We start from the raw sequence: 17,288 nt of genomic DNA, 5'->3' as shown, positions 1-17,288 counted from the left end.
TCTCCAGAGGCAAAGGAAACAAAAGCAAAAATGAATATTGGGACCTCATCAAAATAAGAAGCTTCTGCACAGTGAAGGAAACAATCAGCAAAACTAAAAGGCAACTGATGGAATGGGAGAAGATATTTGCCAACGACATATCAGATAAAGGGTTAGTATCCCAAATCTATAAAGAACTTATCAAACTCAACATCCAAAAAATGAATAATCCAGTGAAGAAATGGGCAAAAGACACGAATAGACACTTCTCCAAAGAAGACATCCAGATGGCCAACTGACACGTGAAAAGGTGCTCAACATCACTCATCATCAGGGAAATACAAATCAAAACCACAATGAGATACACCTCACAGCTGTCAGAATGGCTAACATTAACAACTCAGGCAACAGATGTTGGCGGGGATGCAGAGAAAGTGGATCTCTTTTGCACTGCTGGTGGGAATGCAAACTTGTGCAGCCACTCTGGAAAACAGAATTCAGGTCCCTCAAAAAATCAAAAATAAATTACCCTACAACCCAGCAATTGCACTATCCCTAGGATAAGTATTTATCCTAGGGATACAGGTGGGATACAGGTATGCTGTTTCAAACGGGCACATGTACCCCAATGTTTATAGCAGCACTGTCAATAATACCCAAAGTATGGGAAGAGCCCAAATGTCCATCGATGGATGAATGGATAAAGAAGATGTGGTGTGCCACATCTTATATATATACATACACAATAGAGTATTACTTGGCAATCAAAAAGAATGAAATCTTGCCATTTACAGCTATGTGGATGGAACTAGAGGGTATTATGCTAAGCGAAATTAGTCAGAGAAAGACAAATATCATATGACTTCACTCATATGAGGACTTTAAGATACAAAACAGATAAACATAAGGGAAGGGAAGCAAAACTAATGTAAAAACAGGGAGGGGGACAAAACATAAGAGACTCTTAAATATGGAGAACAAACAGAGGGTTGCTGGAAGGATTGTGGGAAGGTGATGGGCTAAATGGGTAAGGGGCATTAAGGAATCTACTCCTGAAATTATTGTTGCACTATACGCTAACTAACCTGGATGTAAACTTAAAAAATAAATTTAAAATAAATACATAAATACATAAATCTGAAAAAAAGGCATAAGAAAAGAAAGAAAGAAAGAAAGAAAGAAAGAAAGAAAGAAAGAAAGAAAGAAAGAAAGAAAGAAAGAAAAGGAAAGGAAAAGAAAGAAAAGAAAAAAGAAAAGAAAAGAAAAGAAAAGAAAAGAAAAGAAAAGAAAAGAAAAGAAAAGAAAAGAAAAGAAAAGAAGGGCTAAATGTTTCCCAGAATGGAACCTGGAGCAGGCAAAACAGTCTGGAAGTGGGGCCTTGTATCTGTGGCATCTTGACTTCCTAGCAGTGCTGACCAAGATCTCACGTCCTCCTACTTTGGTCCCATGGGCCTTAGGATGTCTGTGTTGAGCTGAATCTGGGATACAGAGTCTGCCCTGACCACCTCTCCAAACTCATACTTATTGAAATTAACCAGGGGTCTCCTGCATATGGGCAGACAGAGATCCATACCATGTCCCTGGTAAAATCTAAGGAGATGCTATTTCATTCATTCATTCATTCATTCATTCATTCATTCATTCATTCCAAAACATATTTATTCGTGACTTCGTTATTCTAGGCACTAAGGATAAAACAGTTAACAACCTCCTCTCTGACCCATGTTCAGCCTCTAGCCACTGCCCCATCCCAGCTGAGCAGAAGTGTACCTTCTTCCTTTTCCCACTGCCCCCACCTTTTGGATCCAAGGTGCTGAAAACTTTCTATGGACTTCAGATCTAGCCTTGCTCTGGTGCTGCAGCAGTTGCCCCCAGCTGCTTTCCGTCCTTCATCATCTTCTGCCTTCCACACTTGTCTGCAAACTGGCTCCGTGTCCCTTTAGTTTAAGCACACCCATCAGCTCTATGGCTTACTGTGTTCACTGTTTTATGGCTCCTAAAGGGCTCTGCATTCTTTGTACCATGGAAACCTCACCTCAACTGTGAGACAGGTAGAGGCAAGAATTATCCACTTAGGGGGACCTGGGTGGCTCAGAGTCTGAGCATCCAACTTCGGCTCAGCTGGGTCATGATCTCACGGTTCTTGAGTTCCATCCCTGTTATCAGGCTCTCTGCTGTCAGCACAGAGCTGGTTTCTGATACTCTGTCCCCATCTCTCTCTCCTCTCTCCCACTTGTTCTCTCTCTCTCTCTCTCTCTCTCTCTCTCTCTCTCTCAAAAACAAACATTTAAAAAAATGAATTATCCACTTCATTTAACAAATTTAGAAACAGGATATTTAGGATGCCTGCATGACATCTTGTGTCTCTTCATATTTTCTACATTCTATATTAAAATATTGTATTATTTTATGTGTTACTTACACCTTGCCTATTTCAAAAAAACACATGTGAATAGTATATTCATCTGTAATAGGACATATTCTAGTCTCTGAACCTTTTGGATATCGATGGTTATAAATAGAGCCTTAGAAGTACAGAGTGGCAATTATTCCTGCCCTATGCTTACTCCCAAGTCCAATGCTTGGCCTAAAATAGCCCCCTCCTTCTCACAAGGAGTTTGCTGAACCATCTCCCTGCTTCTTAAGTGAGCTCCCAGAAGCTGATCTTCTCTCCTGGGAATCTATCACTAAATTTATCACTGTTTATCACTAACCACATTACACTGAAGTTGTGTGATGGTGTACTGCCTTCCCCAGTGACCAAAATGCCCTAGGGAGTGACAGCACATACCCTGGTGCCTAACCCTGTGGATGGCACAGACAAAAATGAACTAAATTCTCCTGATTCAAACTTTCCTAAATATTGTTCATGATCCCTTCTCTATTGATCACCCTACCAAAAAATTTCTTCTCAGGCTTCCCAGATGTCAATATTCATATTCATGTTGTCTAGCTATTCTTAGTGCTTCCATCCATGTGATTGTAAACTCTTTTTTTTTTTTAACTTTATTTATTTATTTGGGCGGGGGAGGGGGGAAGAGAGAGGGAGAGAGGGAGAGGGAGAGGGAGAGGGAGAGAGAGAGAGAGAGAGAGAGAGAGAGAGAGAATCCCAAGCAGGCTCCACACTGGCAGCACAGAACCCCACATGGGGCTTGAAGTCACAAACCATGAGATCATGACCTGAGGCAAAATCAAGAGTCAGACACTTAACCAACTGAGTCACCCAGGCACCCCATGATTGTAAACTCAAAAGGGAGAGGGTTTAACTCCACTGTAAAGCACTCAACAGAGCATAGCTCCATTCCACACTCTGTAAGTTGCTTAGTAAAATGTTTTTGATCCTGGTAGTTGGTTGATGGTGGTAAAAGTAAAAGCCATTAGGATTGTGATTAATGAAGATACTTTATGCAAGTTTTCCCCCAAGCACAAGCAAGAGGACATGTAATCCCATTACCAATACTCAATCTTTCACTCTTGGGGGATTTCCTTGCTAATTAGTCTGAAGCTGTAATTTAGCCTATACTTTAAGGAATGTGTCACATGAGGACACTTCTAATTTATTTCTGACCTTCCTTGAATTTAGAGGCACATATGCCTTTGCCCAGCATTTCTCCCAACTGCTATTTTCCTGCTGCAAAAAAAAAAAAAAAAAAAAAAAAAAGTAATAGTTTGTCCAAGACCTGAGAAGGGGAGGCAAGCTCAGGGCACATGCCCTGACTCTTGGCCTGTCTAAGGGTTTTGTCCAGCTCTCCTGTTTTATTCCCTCAAGCCTGCCTTCTAATGACTAAGCAGAATGAGCTTTTACACTGCATTAGCAAGACTTTGAAGTGGACAAAGGAACATAAAAAGGAAGTCTGTCATACGTGGGTGGAAACTTTAAGAGCCAATACACAATTTGCTACATTCCCTCTTCCTTCTGCCACAACAAGGAGAAAGTTCCAGATGGTGGCTACTCTAACAGTCTAGGTCCCCAAGTGAGGACAGCATGCAGCATATTCCCAGATGGACATGCAGAGTAAGCAAGAAATACACCTGCTGTTTTAAGTCACTAAGATTTGGGGTTGTTTGTTACTGAAGCATAACCTGACCTGTGCTGACTGATACAATTGTCCTAAGTAAAGGAACTCCTATCCCAGACTTTGACAAAGTGTATTTTGCTCTCACCCCTGGATTTCCTCCTGGAGATCTACCTCTGCCATTGACCTCAGCGAATAGCTTTCTTGATCCCCAGAAATTCCATGGCTTCTCTATCACTAGACTCCCCCTCCAAAATACTCTACTCACAACATTCCACTCCTGGAAAAAGCCACTCCACTCCTCCTTTTCCAGAAGTCCAGCAAACAGGCTCCACTGGGGTTTGATGGAAAAGTGTGTAATCCATCATACATCTTACATTGTTCCCTTCTCCCAGCTCCCAGCCTTGAAGGATGTGGGGCCTGGCAGGGCCCCCTGGCCACTGAGGGAACAGGAGTCACCCAGTCGCCATGTTCTGACAGCTTGTCACATTATTTTTCCCTGTGGGGGCTCTGATCCCTCCATCTAACCTTCTTCTCAGTCCCCTGAGACCATGGACCTCTATACAAGGCTCCCCAGGCAAAGCAAAGCAAGATTGATGCCCTACAAATGGCCAGCCATGCCCAGGAGGGCTCTCAGTTCAATGCATGGAGCAGTCCATTCTTCCCCATCTCGCGTTCCCACACTGGACCCGGGAACTGAGAGCCAGGGCGGCAAGAATTCAACCTTTATTCATCCCAGAACACAAATGATCCGCCACACTCCCCTAATCTCCCTGGCCTTCTCACCTTACCTACCCAAAACCTTTCTGAAGCGCCTGGGTCTTCCTGGGATAACATGTGATTCACACTGCCCTTTGGACTGAGGGGCTGGAGCCAAGGGAGAATCAAAAAGTTTGAAGGAAAAATACTCATTTAAATACTGACCAAGGAGCGTTCCCCACCCCCACCAATGTGCCTCTTTTGGCATTTGGCCCTTATTACAATAAGTAGTGTTTAACAACTGTAGGCTGGGTTGTGCTGCTGAAGAATCATGAATTAGTATTAATGCCAATGGTTATTTGTATCTACAATTCCCTGCACTGCAGGTAAAAGCCTCCTAAGGGTTTGGACCTAAAAGCAGGCCTTCAGGGACTTGGCGGGGCAGGGGGGGGGGACGCGGGGGGGGGGGCGTTGTGCTGTCGAGCAATACATATAAAAATGATTTCATCTAAATTCCCTGAGTGATTTCATAGACCAAAGCACCTCTGAAGGACAAAAAGACAACTATAAAATTACCTGAAAATAAATGCTTCTAAAGTGTTCGGAAATAATCCAGGATGAGAAGAATTGGGAGGCCGATAACGAATCCATCAGCTTTTTTTTTCTTTTATCCCACATCTAGACTTTTTTCTTCCAAGGCCGCAGCCTGTCACCATGCAGTTTATCAGCCGTCACTCCATCTCGATTCTGGGTGACATGAGATCAATGGCCTAAAACTGCTCTCAGATCTACGCAGAAATTTATAACACCAGGCTCTGCGGTGCCCTGGCTGGGCCTGGGTCCCAGGGCTCTGAGGGTGAGGCTGCCATGCAGACTTCATTTCCATTTCAAAAGTGGATTGTGACCCACTTGGAGCAGGCGAGTTCAAGCCATCAGACGCTAAAGAAGGCCTGAGTCAGAAGTCTTCAGCACTTACAGAACAATGACTTTGAGGAAAAAAGAAAGGAAGGAAAAAAAAGACCAGTCAATGATTAAATTCTCTCTGCCTTGAAAAGGCTCCAGCTTCCTGCTTTAATTTCTTTTGAATCATGTGGCATTTATTAATAACTAAACCCCAAATTTGCAACGACATGTTTTAGGCTCTGAAAGCAATCAATCCATCCAATTTATCTAACTACAGAACTCCTGAGTATGGTTTGAGCAGAGATTTGTGGTTCTTTTCATCCTCACTGAGGGCTCCTTTGGTTGTCTACAACCTCTTTTTTTCCACCATGAACTCTGTAATTTGGTCCTAATTCTGCCTCACAGTGCCCATCAACCATCAACTGGGTCCTAGGAGGCCAGGCCATATCCTATATCCTATATTTTCCAACCAAAGGGCTCCAGGGAAATTCTTAATCCCGCTCCCCTCCAACCCTCCCCCTCCCCCCCCACACTAAATCTTTCGATGATAAGGAGAACACTGGCCTTCTGTCCACACCCCCAGGCCACAGGCAGCTATGGAACATGCCACTTCTCACCCCCTCTACCAGCACTATTTGTCTTGGACAGATGTCCAACAGAAGACCTACTGTGAGGACTCTGGACCTGCTCCTGGCCGAACCCAGAGAAGCCTCAACTTTCTGAGCAAAAAGAACCCCCTCCCTTCCACTGCTGTCTGCCTGAACTCTCCTTGGAACCAGACTTCCAAGAGGAGGTTCCCAGGAGAAACTGCATTCTCCAGAGGACTGGAGATGCTGGAGATCACCAGCCAACTCCTCTGGCACCGGCACCGCTTACTCCAGCGCCCTCTGGCTGGGGGAGAAGGCAGGCCGGCAGATAAGGAAATAGTCCTCTGGCTAAACCCACAGACAAGTGCCGTCTCAGTGCATGTCTCTCTGTCCTGAGTCTCTTGGGATTCAGCCAGACCACTAACTAGCTAGTCACTGTTCCCAAACCTGCCACTTGAGAGCTCCCTCCTAGATCAGTCTACCAGTTTAGGTTCCTTGGTCCATTTTCCTGCCCCTACCCTGGTAAACCTGTGATTTCACAATGACATCCTTCAACCCCATTGCCTAAGGATAGAACTAGAATTCCTTAACTGTGGTGTATGAAGCCCTGACTTGCTCACTCTGGCTTTCTTCCCCACAACGTTCCTACTCCGGACCCTCATGGCAACCTACACCCCAACCCTTGGACCTTCATGCCATTGAGTTTCCTATTCCTGCAAGAAGGGTTGACCTATTCATCTCCATCCCTCTCTCTCCCCTGCTACCCCCAGCTAATGTCACCTCCTGCAGAAAGCTTTCCCTGAGCATCTCCACTCCCCAGCACAATTGGGGCCCTTCCTCTAGGTTCATGCAGGTGTGCAATGCACACCCGCACCACTGCTCTTAACATATGGCCTGCATTCAGGTATTCCACTCCCCTAAAGACTGTGGGTAGCCACCTGTGATAGACTGCAGCATAGGCCTTCATCACAGCAATCCTCATATGCGACTGTGGTATCCTTCTTCATCTGTGTCCCACCTACGGGCTGGCATACGGAGTCTATTTTTCTCCGCCATCGTCATCGTCGTCGTCTTCTTCTTCTTCTTCTTCTTCTCCTCCTCCTCCTCCTCCTCCTTTTCCTCCTCCTCCTCTCTCTTCTCCTTCTCCTTCTTTAAATAAAGCTAGCAGAGAAGCATAGAACAGATTCTCCCTCACAACCTTCAGAAGGAACCTGTCAACACCTTGATGTTGGACTTCCAGCCTCCAGAACTGTGAGAAAATAAATGTCTATTGTTTAAACCACAAAGTTTCTGGCAGTCCTGGTGAACTAATGCTGAGGGGAAGCACAGAGTCAAACACTGGCTCCACGTAAGGTACAGGAAGTCACCAGCTACTCCTGAGCATCCTAAGAGGGAAGGCCTTCTGGAATAGTCCTGCTCCCCCAGAATTATGTGTTGGTGTCCATTCAATATTTGTGTCTGTAGGTGGTTTCAGTCATGATAAATGGCTTTTGTAGAAAAGGATGGTGGATAAGTCCACTGGAAACTCCTTTTTGCCATCATCTAATCTCAACCAGAGAGTAAGTTTCCAAAAGATTTTGAAATGACATGAAAGCATTAAAGTGACTTAACCCTCACATGACCATGTCTCTCCTTCCATGGGGATCTATACACCCACCACTATACCTATTATTATTTCCAGAAGGGTAGGAGGAAAAAAAGAATCAGAAGGATAGTTAAAACTAAAGCAAAGAAGCAGACAGGAAGTGGGAGGGTTGTTCTTTTGTTTTGTTTTGTATTTTGTCTTTCTGAATAAATACCTCACCTGTAAAATAAGAGGTTTAGATGATACCTCCTTGTGCTTTAAAAGGAAATGATAATTAACATGTGTTCAGGGCTTCCTAAGTACCTGATACTGTATTCTTACACAGTCCTTAAGTCAACTTTACAAGGTATTAGTATTATCCCCATTTACAGAGAGATCAAGTAACTTGCCCAGGGTTACACAGCAATTCAGTGGTATCAGATTTGAACACAAGCAGGATGATTCAATGCCTGCAGTCCCAGCCTATGTTTCATTTCTTATCAGGTTAAGCAGGCATCCCAGAGCATCCCGACACACAGAACACAAAAAAGGATGAGTAACCCAAGACTTGGAAATGGTCCATGATTTGTGAGCATCTGGCACTGGGATCAATCCAAAATCAATGTTTAAACAACAGTTACCTTCACCCCCAAACTGTCTCGTCTGACTGCTGAGTTTGAATCAGGGCTACGAAGGATGTTACTCTGTGGTTGAAATCAAAGTTTAAAAGTCACTCTGCCAGCATCAACAGCCCAATAAAAAAGGGAGGTGCATTTTAAAAAAATATAAGTTAGCATCTGGAGTGTAGGAAAGAGCTTGGTTGCATTTCTAGAGAGCAAACACCAGCAAAACTCAGTGACTTAGAAATTCTAAGAGATTTCTACAAAGTGTGCTTTCCTTACAAGAATGAAGTGGATGCTTCTGAAGAGCTGCCTCTGTTCTCTGCTTGGAGGAGCACTTGCTGCAAACTTCCCTGGAAGGTTTATCCAATGGAGTGAGCCTGTTGAAGGAAAAACAATAGGCCCTGGGCTTTTTTTTTTTTTTTTTTTTTTTTTTTTGAATAGTTAAAAGGGTAAAAAATAACCCCTCTCCCCATCCATCCTTAGAATTACACTTTCCAGCGAACTCTAGTTCCCTTTCCTGGCAGATATAATCCTAATTAAAAATAAATTACATGCTGTATAGAACTTGCAATGGAAAAGATAATCCTATTACATATGAGAATATATCCTGATTTTCTTTCCCGCTAAACTGTGGGAGATATCAGATCAGGCTGAGCCCCCCATTGTCGCCGCTTTGAAAACTTTCCTAGAGCCCTAATCCGTCACGTGACGCCCGTGTCAATCTCGGGGTCTGCACGCGAGTTTCACAAAGCAGGCATTAGGCTCGGCAACAGAAACCCAGCTTTGCGGAGCCCGCAGCATTTGCATTCCGAGAAAACGCCGGCCATTGTGGGGCTGTGTTTGTTCTCAGGATTGCGAGACTGTTGCCGGCTAAGTTGCTAAAACCCAGAGAAAGGGGCTCCTTTGAGCCTGCTCGGGCCTTTGGTATGATAACAAGTCGATGTGAGTTGCTTTTGTGGGGCGGGAACGGCGCTGGGGGAGGGCGAGCTCCCCTGCCTTCCCCCCCCCCCACCCCCGCCCCCGGCCCCACCTCCACGGACATTTTGCTTCCCCCGGGAGTTGCTGTAGGCGCTGATGCGCTATTTTAAATCGTATTTCAATAATCTGGAGGCCGCAGGAGGCAGTGCCGGGAGCTCGTTCTGCTCGCGTGCCTTCACACCTCTACGGCCGGCTCGGAAGGCCGTGTTCGCCGCTCGCCTGCTGCGGCTACCCGCTGGGGGCTCTGCGCCCCACGCTTCCTGGCGCCGCCGCTGTCAGGGTCACTTCCGAGCGGCCGAGTCGCCAGCCCAGGATAAAATGCTTTGGACCTGCTACTAGCCGCCCACACCCCTCCTACCGCCTCCTGTTTTATGCCTGTTCTGCCACTCCCTTCCCCCTGCCCCCAGCACGCCTTCCCGTATTTCAGTCTTGAGAATGAGCAAGATGACACGAAGCGCTTTGAGTAAAAATATTAGGTAGTTGGGATTCTCCAGCCAAGCAAAAATAAAACAAATTTAAACAGCGCGCGGCTGGGATCCTGTGGTCCGGCCCAGAACTGAGAGGCTCGAGACCGCAGGGGGCGCAGGCGTGGGGTCCAGTTCTCAGTCACTTGTGACCGTGCTTTAGGCAATTGTCTACTCACGGAAACAGCTGAAAACATCCTTTTTCTGCTATTCTGCCCCACTGCCCTCACCCTTGTCCTCCCTCAACCCCTCCCTGGGTTCTTGGCTTCGCAGCCGATGCACCGCGCGGACCTGACCTCTAGGGGTTACACTACTGACACTGGGAGGCCGCTGTCCGACTGCGGAGTTCTGAAAGTGTTCGAGTCTGGGCTGACCCTGGAAGGGGAGGGGGGGGAGGGCGCGACTCTGGAAACACTAAAGGTCACTAGCAGGCCCCAGGCCGGAGTGGGAGTGCTGAGGAGCTCGGAAAGAAGACCGAAAGTTCTTTTGGCTGCGCATACCCACCGAGAAATACCTCTTGGGCAGGAGCAGAGAGAGAGCAAACTATTAATTGGCAGCTGCGAGGGGGAAAAAAGTGGAAGGGAAGGCTGGGGAATTGTACTCCTGCAGGGGGCGTCGCCCTTTCCTTGTCCCTTCGCGGCTGCAGTTGCCCGGCATCAATGCTTTTAGCAATACCAGGACAGCAAGGTGAACGGGGTGGGGGAAGGAACCCAGAGGCACAACGGCTCTGAAGACGCCCCCAATCTCTTCTCAATCTCATAAGAGCTTTATTTATTGATCTCTGGGGCTGCGTGTGTGTGTGTGTGCGTGTGTGTGTGTGTGTGTGTGTTGTTTGTTTGTTTTATTTTTTGCTCTTTGGCAATTCCAGGGCTCCTACTTCATTCTCCTCCACCCTCATTGCACCCCCACCTACCTGCTTGCTCACCCTGCGGAGCCGGAGTGGGGTGGAGGAGAGCCCCTGAATGTCTTCTGAAAAGACCCCAGGACATAATCACTCATGTCTGAGGGAAAGGAAAACACAGATTGGACGCTGACAGCAGGACTAAAATCTGGATTCAGAAGAATATTTACTAAATACAGTCTGCTTATCAAATCCATCACCTTAAAAATTTTTTTTCTTGCAGTGCGTGGCTTTTGCTTTTATCTCTCCTTCTTCATACGTATTTGCATAACCCGTTCAATAAAGCTCTTCAATAAGAATTCGTCTTGCTCCTGCTTGGAGCTCCACCTCCCTGGGTCTTTGGATTGTGGGGGTGAGGGAAATACCTGTGAGGGGAGGGGGCACCGCAAAGCCTGGCCAGTCCGGGGACCCACCCAGCCCAGAGTTTGGCAATACCAAAGCTCCACACGTTTGTAGGCAGATGGTTAAGTTCCCCCAGGTTAGTGCCAGGTTTCAACGTCATGCTGTGATTTTGTTCTTCTGGAACGGGATGAGTGTTGCTTCTCTGAGCAGCCCTATTAGAACAGAAAGAAAATCCTCTAAATAGGCGGAACAAGGCATCAGGAGGGAAAGTTCTCTAAATGCACTTTAATATGAGCCGGGTATTGTGTGGAATTCAGCGCCCATCACCGTTTAGCCGGAGAGTTATGGCAGTGATTGGGGATGAATAGAGGAACATAATGGATACATGTGGCGTTTGCTCATTATATTCAAGTTAGCCCAACTCCGCAGTGGAAACTGTTCAACTTTCTCTCCCCTTAGCTTGTCACAGTGAAATAATACAGACATTGGGGCCTCCAATGGGATCGCCTGCCACGCCATTCTATTTCCACTGCTAACGAGGGCTTCATAAGCCTTTGATACAGTCTGATCTTTGAAACCTTTCCAAATCTCCTCAAGCTTATGCTAAATCCTATTTGGAACTTTTTTTTTCCTGGCCTGCTAGCGCCCAGGGCTTAAGAAAGCCATTTGGACAGTGACATGCATACTAACACATCGCAGAGCTCTTTTCTGAAAAGGAAGTGGCAGCCCTGATCGCCGTCGCTCACACGAGTAAAACACAATTGCGTACACAAATTTGAATAAAACCAATTCTCTCTTATCCTTAGGACTCCTAAATCGAGAGAATGTATCTGAAAGCTTTGGGAAGCTGGGAGAGAAAGCTAGTAAAATCTTACTGGGTTAAGCAAGTCAGTGGAGAAAAAGGAACGAGGTTTAGGAAAGCCTCTAAGATGCAAAATGCAGAGTGGGTGGGGGGTCCCTCACCACTACCCCGAAATCCAAGGTTGTTTTCAGTTCAAACAGCCGGCCCTGGACAGGCACAATTAACAAAACCATCCACCCCCTTTAACTCCCGGCGACCTGTGCCAACTCCTCTGTATTCAGGGCGCTGACAGGAAAGGAAAAAAGGCGAAAGGAGTTAAACAAAGAAAAGATTCCCTAATTTTCCTTTCTTGTTTTCCCCTCTAAGCCTTTCCACATTAAAGGGATTGTCAGAGGCTGGCGTAGGAGCGGCGCGAGCGTGAAGCTGCCATTGGCTGCCCGGCTCTGGTTATTTGCATACCGGCTGTTATAAAAGCGGAGGCGGCGCGCAGCGGCGCAGCTCCAGCAGCTATAGAAGGAAGGGAGAGGTGTGTAGTGTGCACCGGACTGAGCGTCCTCAGAGCCCGCCGGAACCTCGAGCTGCAGCCCACAGATCTCCCGCACTGGGCTCGCAAAGAGCGTGCTCGGAGGAGCCTGGGACTCACGCCCGGACCTGCACCTGCAAACCAGAGAGGAATTGCTCCCTCAGCTTTTTGGAATAGCACTTGGGGCTAGCGGCATGAGTCCGGTGAGGCGCGGGGGCAGCCCCTGCCTTTTCCCTTTACAGCTCTTCAGCCTCTGTTGGGTGCTTTCAGTGGCCCAGAGCAAGACAGTGCGATACAGCACCTTCGAGGAGGACGCTCCTGGTACGGTCATCGGGACCCTAGCTGAGGACCTGCATATGAAAGTATCCGGAGACACAAGCTTCCGCCTGATGAAGCAGTTCAACAGCTCGCTGCTCCGAGTGCGCGAGGGCGACGGGCAGCTGACCGTCGGGGACGCGGGCCTGGACCGCGAGCGGCTGTGTGGCCAGGCACCACAGTGCGTGCTGGCCTTCGACGTGGTCAGCTTCTCGCAGGAGCAGTTCCGGCTGATACACGTGGAGGTGGAGGTGAGGGACATCAACGATCACGCGCCGCGCTTTCCCCGGGCCCAGATCCCCGTGGAGGTGTCCGAGGGCGCGGCTGTGGGCACGCGCATCCCGCTGGAGGTGCCGGTGGACGAGGACGTGGGAGCCAACGGGCTGCAGAGCGTGCGCCTGGCCGAGCCTCACAGCCCCTTCCGCGTGGAGCTGCAGACGCGCGCGGACGGCGCCCAGTGCGCGGACCTGGTGCTGCTGCAGGAGCTGGACCGCGAGAGCCAGGCCGCCTACAGCCTGGAGCTAGTGGCCCAGGACGGCGGCCGCCCGCCGCGCTCCGCCACTGCCGCCCTCAGCGTGCGAGTGCTGGACGCCAACGACCACAGCCCGGCCTTCCCGCAGGGCGCCGTGGCCGAGGTGGAGCTGGCGGAGGACGCGCCCGTGGGCTCCCTGCTGCTGGACCTGGACGCAGCCGACCCCGACGAGGGCCCCAACGGCGACGTGGTGTTTGCCTTCGGTGCCCGCACCCCGCCCGAGGCGCGCCGCCTCTTCCGCCTGGACCCGCGCTCGGGCCGCCTCACCCTGGCAGGACCCGTGGACTACGAGCGCCAAGACACCTATGAGCTAGACGTGCGGGCCCAGGACCGCGGTCCCGGGCCTCGGGCCTCCACCTGCAAAGTCATCGTGCGCATCCGCGACGTCAATGACAACGCTCCGGACATCACCATCACCCCGCTGGCCGCCCCGGGCGCGCCTGCCGCCTCTCCCTTCGCCGCCGCCGCCGCCGCCGCCGCAGCTCTCGGGGGTGCGGACGCGACCTCGCCGACCGGACCTGGAACGCCGGAGGCCGGCGCCATCTCGCTGGTGCCAGAGGGGGCGGCGCGCGAGAGCCTGGTGGCGCTGGTCAGCACCTCGGACAGAGACTCGGGCGCCAATGGGCAGGTGCGCTGCGCCCTCTACGGGCACGAGCATTTCCGGCTGCAGCCGGCCTACGCGGGCAGCTACCTGGTGGTGACCGCGGCGTCCCTGGACCGCGAGCGCATCGCTGAGTACAACCTGACGCTGGTGGCCGAGGACAGAGGCGCACCCCCTCTACGCACCGTGCGGCCCTACACGGTGCGCGTGAGCGACGAGAATGACAACGCGCCACTTTTCACACGACCAGTCTATGAGGTGTCCGTACGTGAGAACAACCCGCCCGGGGCCTACTTGGCCACGGTAGCCGCCCGGGATCCGGACCTGGGCCGCAACGGCCAGGTCACCTACCGGCTGCTGGAGGCCGAAGTAGGCCGTGCCGGGGGCTCGGTGTCCACCTATGTGTCGGTAGACCCGGCTACCGGGGCCATCTACGCGCTGCGAAGCTTCGACTATGAGACCCTACGCCAGCTCGACGTGCGCATCCAGGCGAGCGACGGTGGCTCCCCTCAGCTCTCCAGCAGTGCCCTGGTGCAAGTGAGAGTACTGGACCAGAACGACCACGCACCCATCCTGGTGCACCCGGCGCCGGCCAACGGGACCCTGGAAGTGGCGGTCCCCGGGCGCACGGCAAGGGACACGGCGGTGGCGCGTGTGCAGGCCCGGGACGCAGACGATGGTGCCAACGGGGAGCTGGCATTCGAGCTGCAGCAGCAGGAGCCGCGAGAAGCCTTCGCCATCGGCCGCCGCACGGGGGAGATAGTGCTCACAGACGACCTCTCCCAGGAGCCCCCCGGCCGCGTCTTCCGGGCTCTGTTGGTCATATCCGACGGCGGCCGCCCCCCGCTCTCCACCACTGCCACTGTCAGCTTCGTGGTGACAGCAGGTGACGGACGCGGGCTGGTGGCGCCCGCCAGTGCAGGGAGCCCGGAGCGCTCTCGCCCGCCTGGCTCGCGGCTCGCGGCGTCGGGGCCGGCGCTACAATGGGACACGCCGCTAATCGTCATCATCGTGTTGGCGGGAAGCTGCACGCTGCTGCTGGCCGCCATCATCGCCATCGCCACCACCTGCAACCGCCGCAAGAAGGAGGTGCGCAAAGGGGGGGCCCGCCGGGAAGAGCGGCCCGGGGCGGCGGGCGGCGGAGCCTCGGCTCCCGGCTCCCCGGAGGAGGCTGCCCGGGGAGCCGGGCCCAGGCCCAACATGTTCGACGTGCTCACCTTCCCTGGCAGCGGCAAAGCGCCCTTTGGCAGCCCCGCGGCCGACCCGCCCCCGCCCGCGGTCGCTGCGGCCGAAGTGCCGGGCTCGGAGGGCGGCAGCGCCACCGGGGAAAGCTCCTGTCACTTCGAGGGGCAGCAGCGGCTCCGCGGCGCGCACGCCGAGGTGAGGCCTTCCTTCGGCTGGGCGCCCCCCTCCGTGCTCCGCGGACAGGCTGGGGGAAGGGATGGAGGGTTCTGGGTGTGCTTGCGCCGGAGAGGTCTAACCTGTCACACTTGTTTTTTTTGTTTGTTTGTTTGTTTCTTGTCCAATCCTCACCGCTCCCTCCCTCCATCCCACCCCCGCCCCGCTACTCCCATTCCCTGCTGCAGCCCTACGGTGCCTCTCCCGGCTTCGGAAAGGAGCCGGCGCCCCCTGTGGCGGTCTGGAAAGGACACTCTTTCAATACCATCTCCGGCCGAGAAGCTGAGAAGTTCAGCGGCAAAGACAGCGGCAAAGGGGACAGTGATTTCAACGACAGCGATTCCGACATCAGCGGGGACGCTCTGAAAAAGGATCTCATCAACCACATGCAGAGTGGTGAGGACTCTTCTTTCCTGCCAAGTTCAACGTTCCTTCTCTCCCCGCCCCCTTCTGCCCTCCTCTCACTCTCCGTTCCCCCAGCCCTCCTCCTCCTTCCCCACTTTTTTCAGTCCTCGGGGTTTGGGATCCCACCCTTCCTCAGAGAGAAGAATTTCAAAATGCCTCGTCGAGGCAGCTCCACCACTTAAATAAAGAACACAATCCCATCCGGTTAGGCGGAGGCAGGGGTGACGCTAGCTCCCTGAGGAGGGGAATTCTGCTTATCAGGTTTTTAATTTGCTTCCAGCCAAAAAAGCTGAACCAACTTCGTGTTAAGGTGGCTTCATAGGAAGCAGTATTTCTTTCGAATCTTGAATCGTCGCGTTCACCCCCATACTCTTCTTTTCAGCCACCCTGACCCCGTCTGACATTCTGAAGAGGGAGGCGTAGCTGTATGCAATCTCAGTAACAATCATCACCCTCTCTCCCTTTCTCTTTTCTGTTAGGACTGTGGGCGTGCACCGCTGAGTGTAAGATCCTGGGCCACTCTGACCGCTGCTGGAGCCCATCATGCGGAGGGCCCAACACACATCCCCCGCCTCACCCACCGGCCCAGATGTCTACCTTCTGTAAGAGCACGTCCCTGCCTCGTGATCCTCTGCGCAGGGACAATTACTACCAGGCCCAGCTGCCCAAGACAGTGGGGCTGCAGAGCGTCTATGAGAAAGTGCTACACAGGGACTATGACAGGACAGTCACTCTGCTCTCCCCTCCCCGCCCGGGGAGGCTCCCAGACTTGCAGGAGATTGGGGTACCCCTCTATCAGTCCCCCCCTGGCAGGTACCTGTCCCCAAAGAAGGAAGCCAATGAAAATGTGTAATCCCATGCTGCATGTCTTCACAACATATACAGGTCACTCCGAGAAGCCCCTAAATTATTGACAGGTTTCAGTGTTGTATATATAAATATGCAAGATGTGCCTTAAAATGAAGTTGTTGGAAGCTATTTCCAATCACATTGGTACTGTTTGGTATTTGCAAACAAAAATGTAGTTAATGTAATTTTTATGAAATGTGTGCAGTATTTAATTTTTCTTATCATGCTATTGACTTTAATTTCACTTGCAGCTTGCCATTTTCTTAGTGTTTTTAACCTGTACATTGTGTAATGTAATGTTTGTATATAATGAAATTTTGTTATATTTTTATATAATAAAAGCTAAAGTGGAAGTTATTGCCAAAGGAACTGTCTGTAAGACAAAAAAAAAATGGGAATTACTTAATGGAAATTTACCTTTCAACTGAAACAACCTAGTGTTTGAGAATTTTTGCCTTGCCAAGTATACCTTGTATATCTTGAGTCTGTGGTAGATTTCAAGTTCAATGTTACTTAATTACATTTGGTTTTCTGTAAACCGTGTCACTTATAAGCACAGTAATAAAGGATTTGTCATGTGTTTGAAGAATCTGCTAATTGCTTTTCATGAAGTTGCCTACAGTTAGACATTCACAAATAATCTAAGAGCCAGAATTAAACCTTCTTTCAAGTGCTAATTATTTGGGCATTATTAATATTCACAGCAATATTAAATTTCCAAGTATTGGAAAGTCTCATCTGAGTATTAAAAATACTTTATTTTGTAAATCATGCACAACTCCATTTACATCAGGCACTCTATAAAAT

The 17,288-nt window shown here is 50.2% G+C and overlaps 1 protein-coding gene and 1 long non-coding RNA gene across 3 annotated transcripts in view; one reads left to right on the top strand and one right to left on the bottom strand.

Annotated features, from left to right (window-relative positions):
• The window catches only part of LOC109498231, a 70,011-nt gene extending 57,197 nt beyond the window's left edge, over positions 1-12,814 (bottom strand). The window contains exons 1-4 of the long non-coding RNA XR_006595224.1: positions 12,683-12,814; positions 10,727-11,268; positions 7,123-8,748; positions 5,271-5,680 (exon numbers count right to left, since the gene is read on the bottom strand). This is a non-coding gene — a long non-coding RNA (uncharacterized LOC109498231). The remainder of the gene's footprint in view (positions 1-5,270; positions 5,681-7,122; positions 8,749-10,726; positions 11,269-12,682) is intronic.
• On the top strand, positions 12,369-17,070 carry PCDH8 (protocadherin 8). Of its 2 annotated transcripts, none has more exons than XM_045053721.1 (3): positions 12,369-14,918; positions 15,416-15,623; positions 16,112-17,070. In XM_045053721.1, exons 1-3 carry the CDS (start codon positions 12,576-12,578, stop codon positions 16,483-16,485), a joined length of 2,925 nt encoding a protein of 974 aa, XP_044909656.1. In that variant the 5' UTR covers positions 12,369-12,575; the 3' UTR covers positions 16,486-17,070. The 2 variants fall into 2 exon arrangements, with proteins under 2 accessions (XP_044909656.1, XP_023107808.2); XM_023252040.2 differs by having other exon boundaries at positions 12,369-15,209.
• The last annotated feature ends 218 nt before the right edge of the window (positions 17,071-17,288 follow it).

This window comes from Felis catus, chromosome A1 (assembly GCF_018350175.1).
Source record: "Felis catus isolate Fca126 chromosome A1, F.catus_Fca126_mat1.0, whole genome shotgun sequence".
In the NCBI taxonomy this organism is placed as follows: Eukaryota; Metazoa; Chordata; class Mammalia; order Carnivora; family Felidae; genus Felis; species Felis catus.
Note: the sequence above shows the minus strand (reverse complement) of the source record. Positions and strands in the feature narration are given on the sequence as shown.

Bases quoted from the DNA above. Each gene is read 5' to 3' on its own strand.
- PCDH8 (XM_023252040.2), top strand. From the start codon at position 12,576: ATGAGTCCGGTGAGGCGCGGGGGCAGCCCCTGCCTTTTCCCTTTACAG. The intron at 15,210-15,415 runs GTGAGGCCTTCC...TCCCTGCTGCAG, and splicing joins TCCGCGGCGCGCACGCCGAG to CCCTACGGTGCCTCTCCCGG. The intron at 15,624-16,111 runs GTGAGGACTCTT...CTTTTCTGTTAG, and splicing joins CATCAACCACATGCAGAGTG to GACTGTGGGCGTGCACCGCT.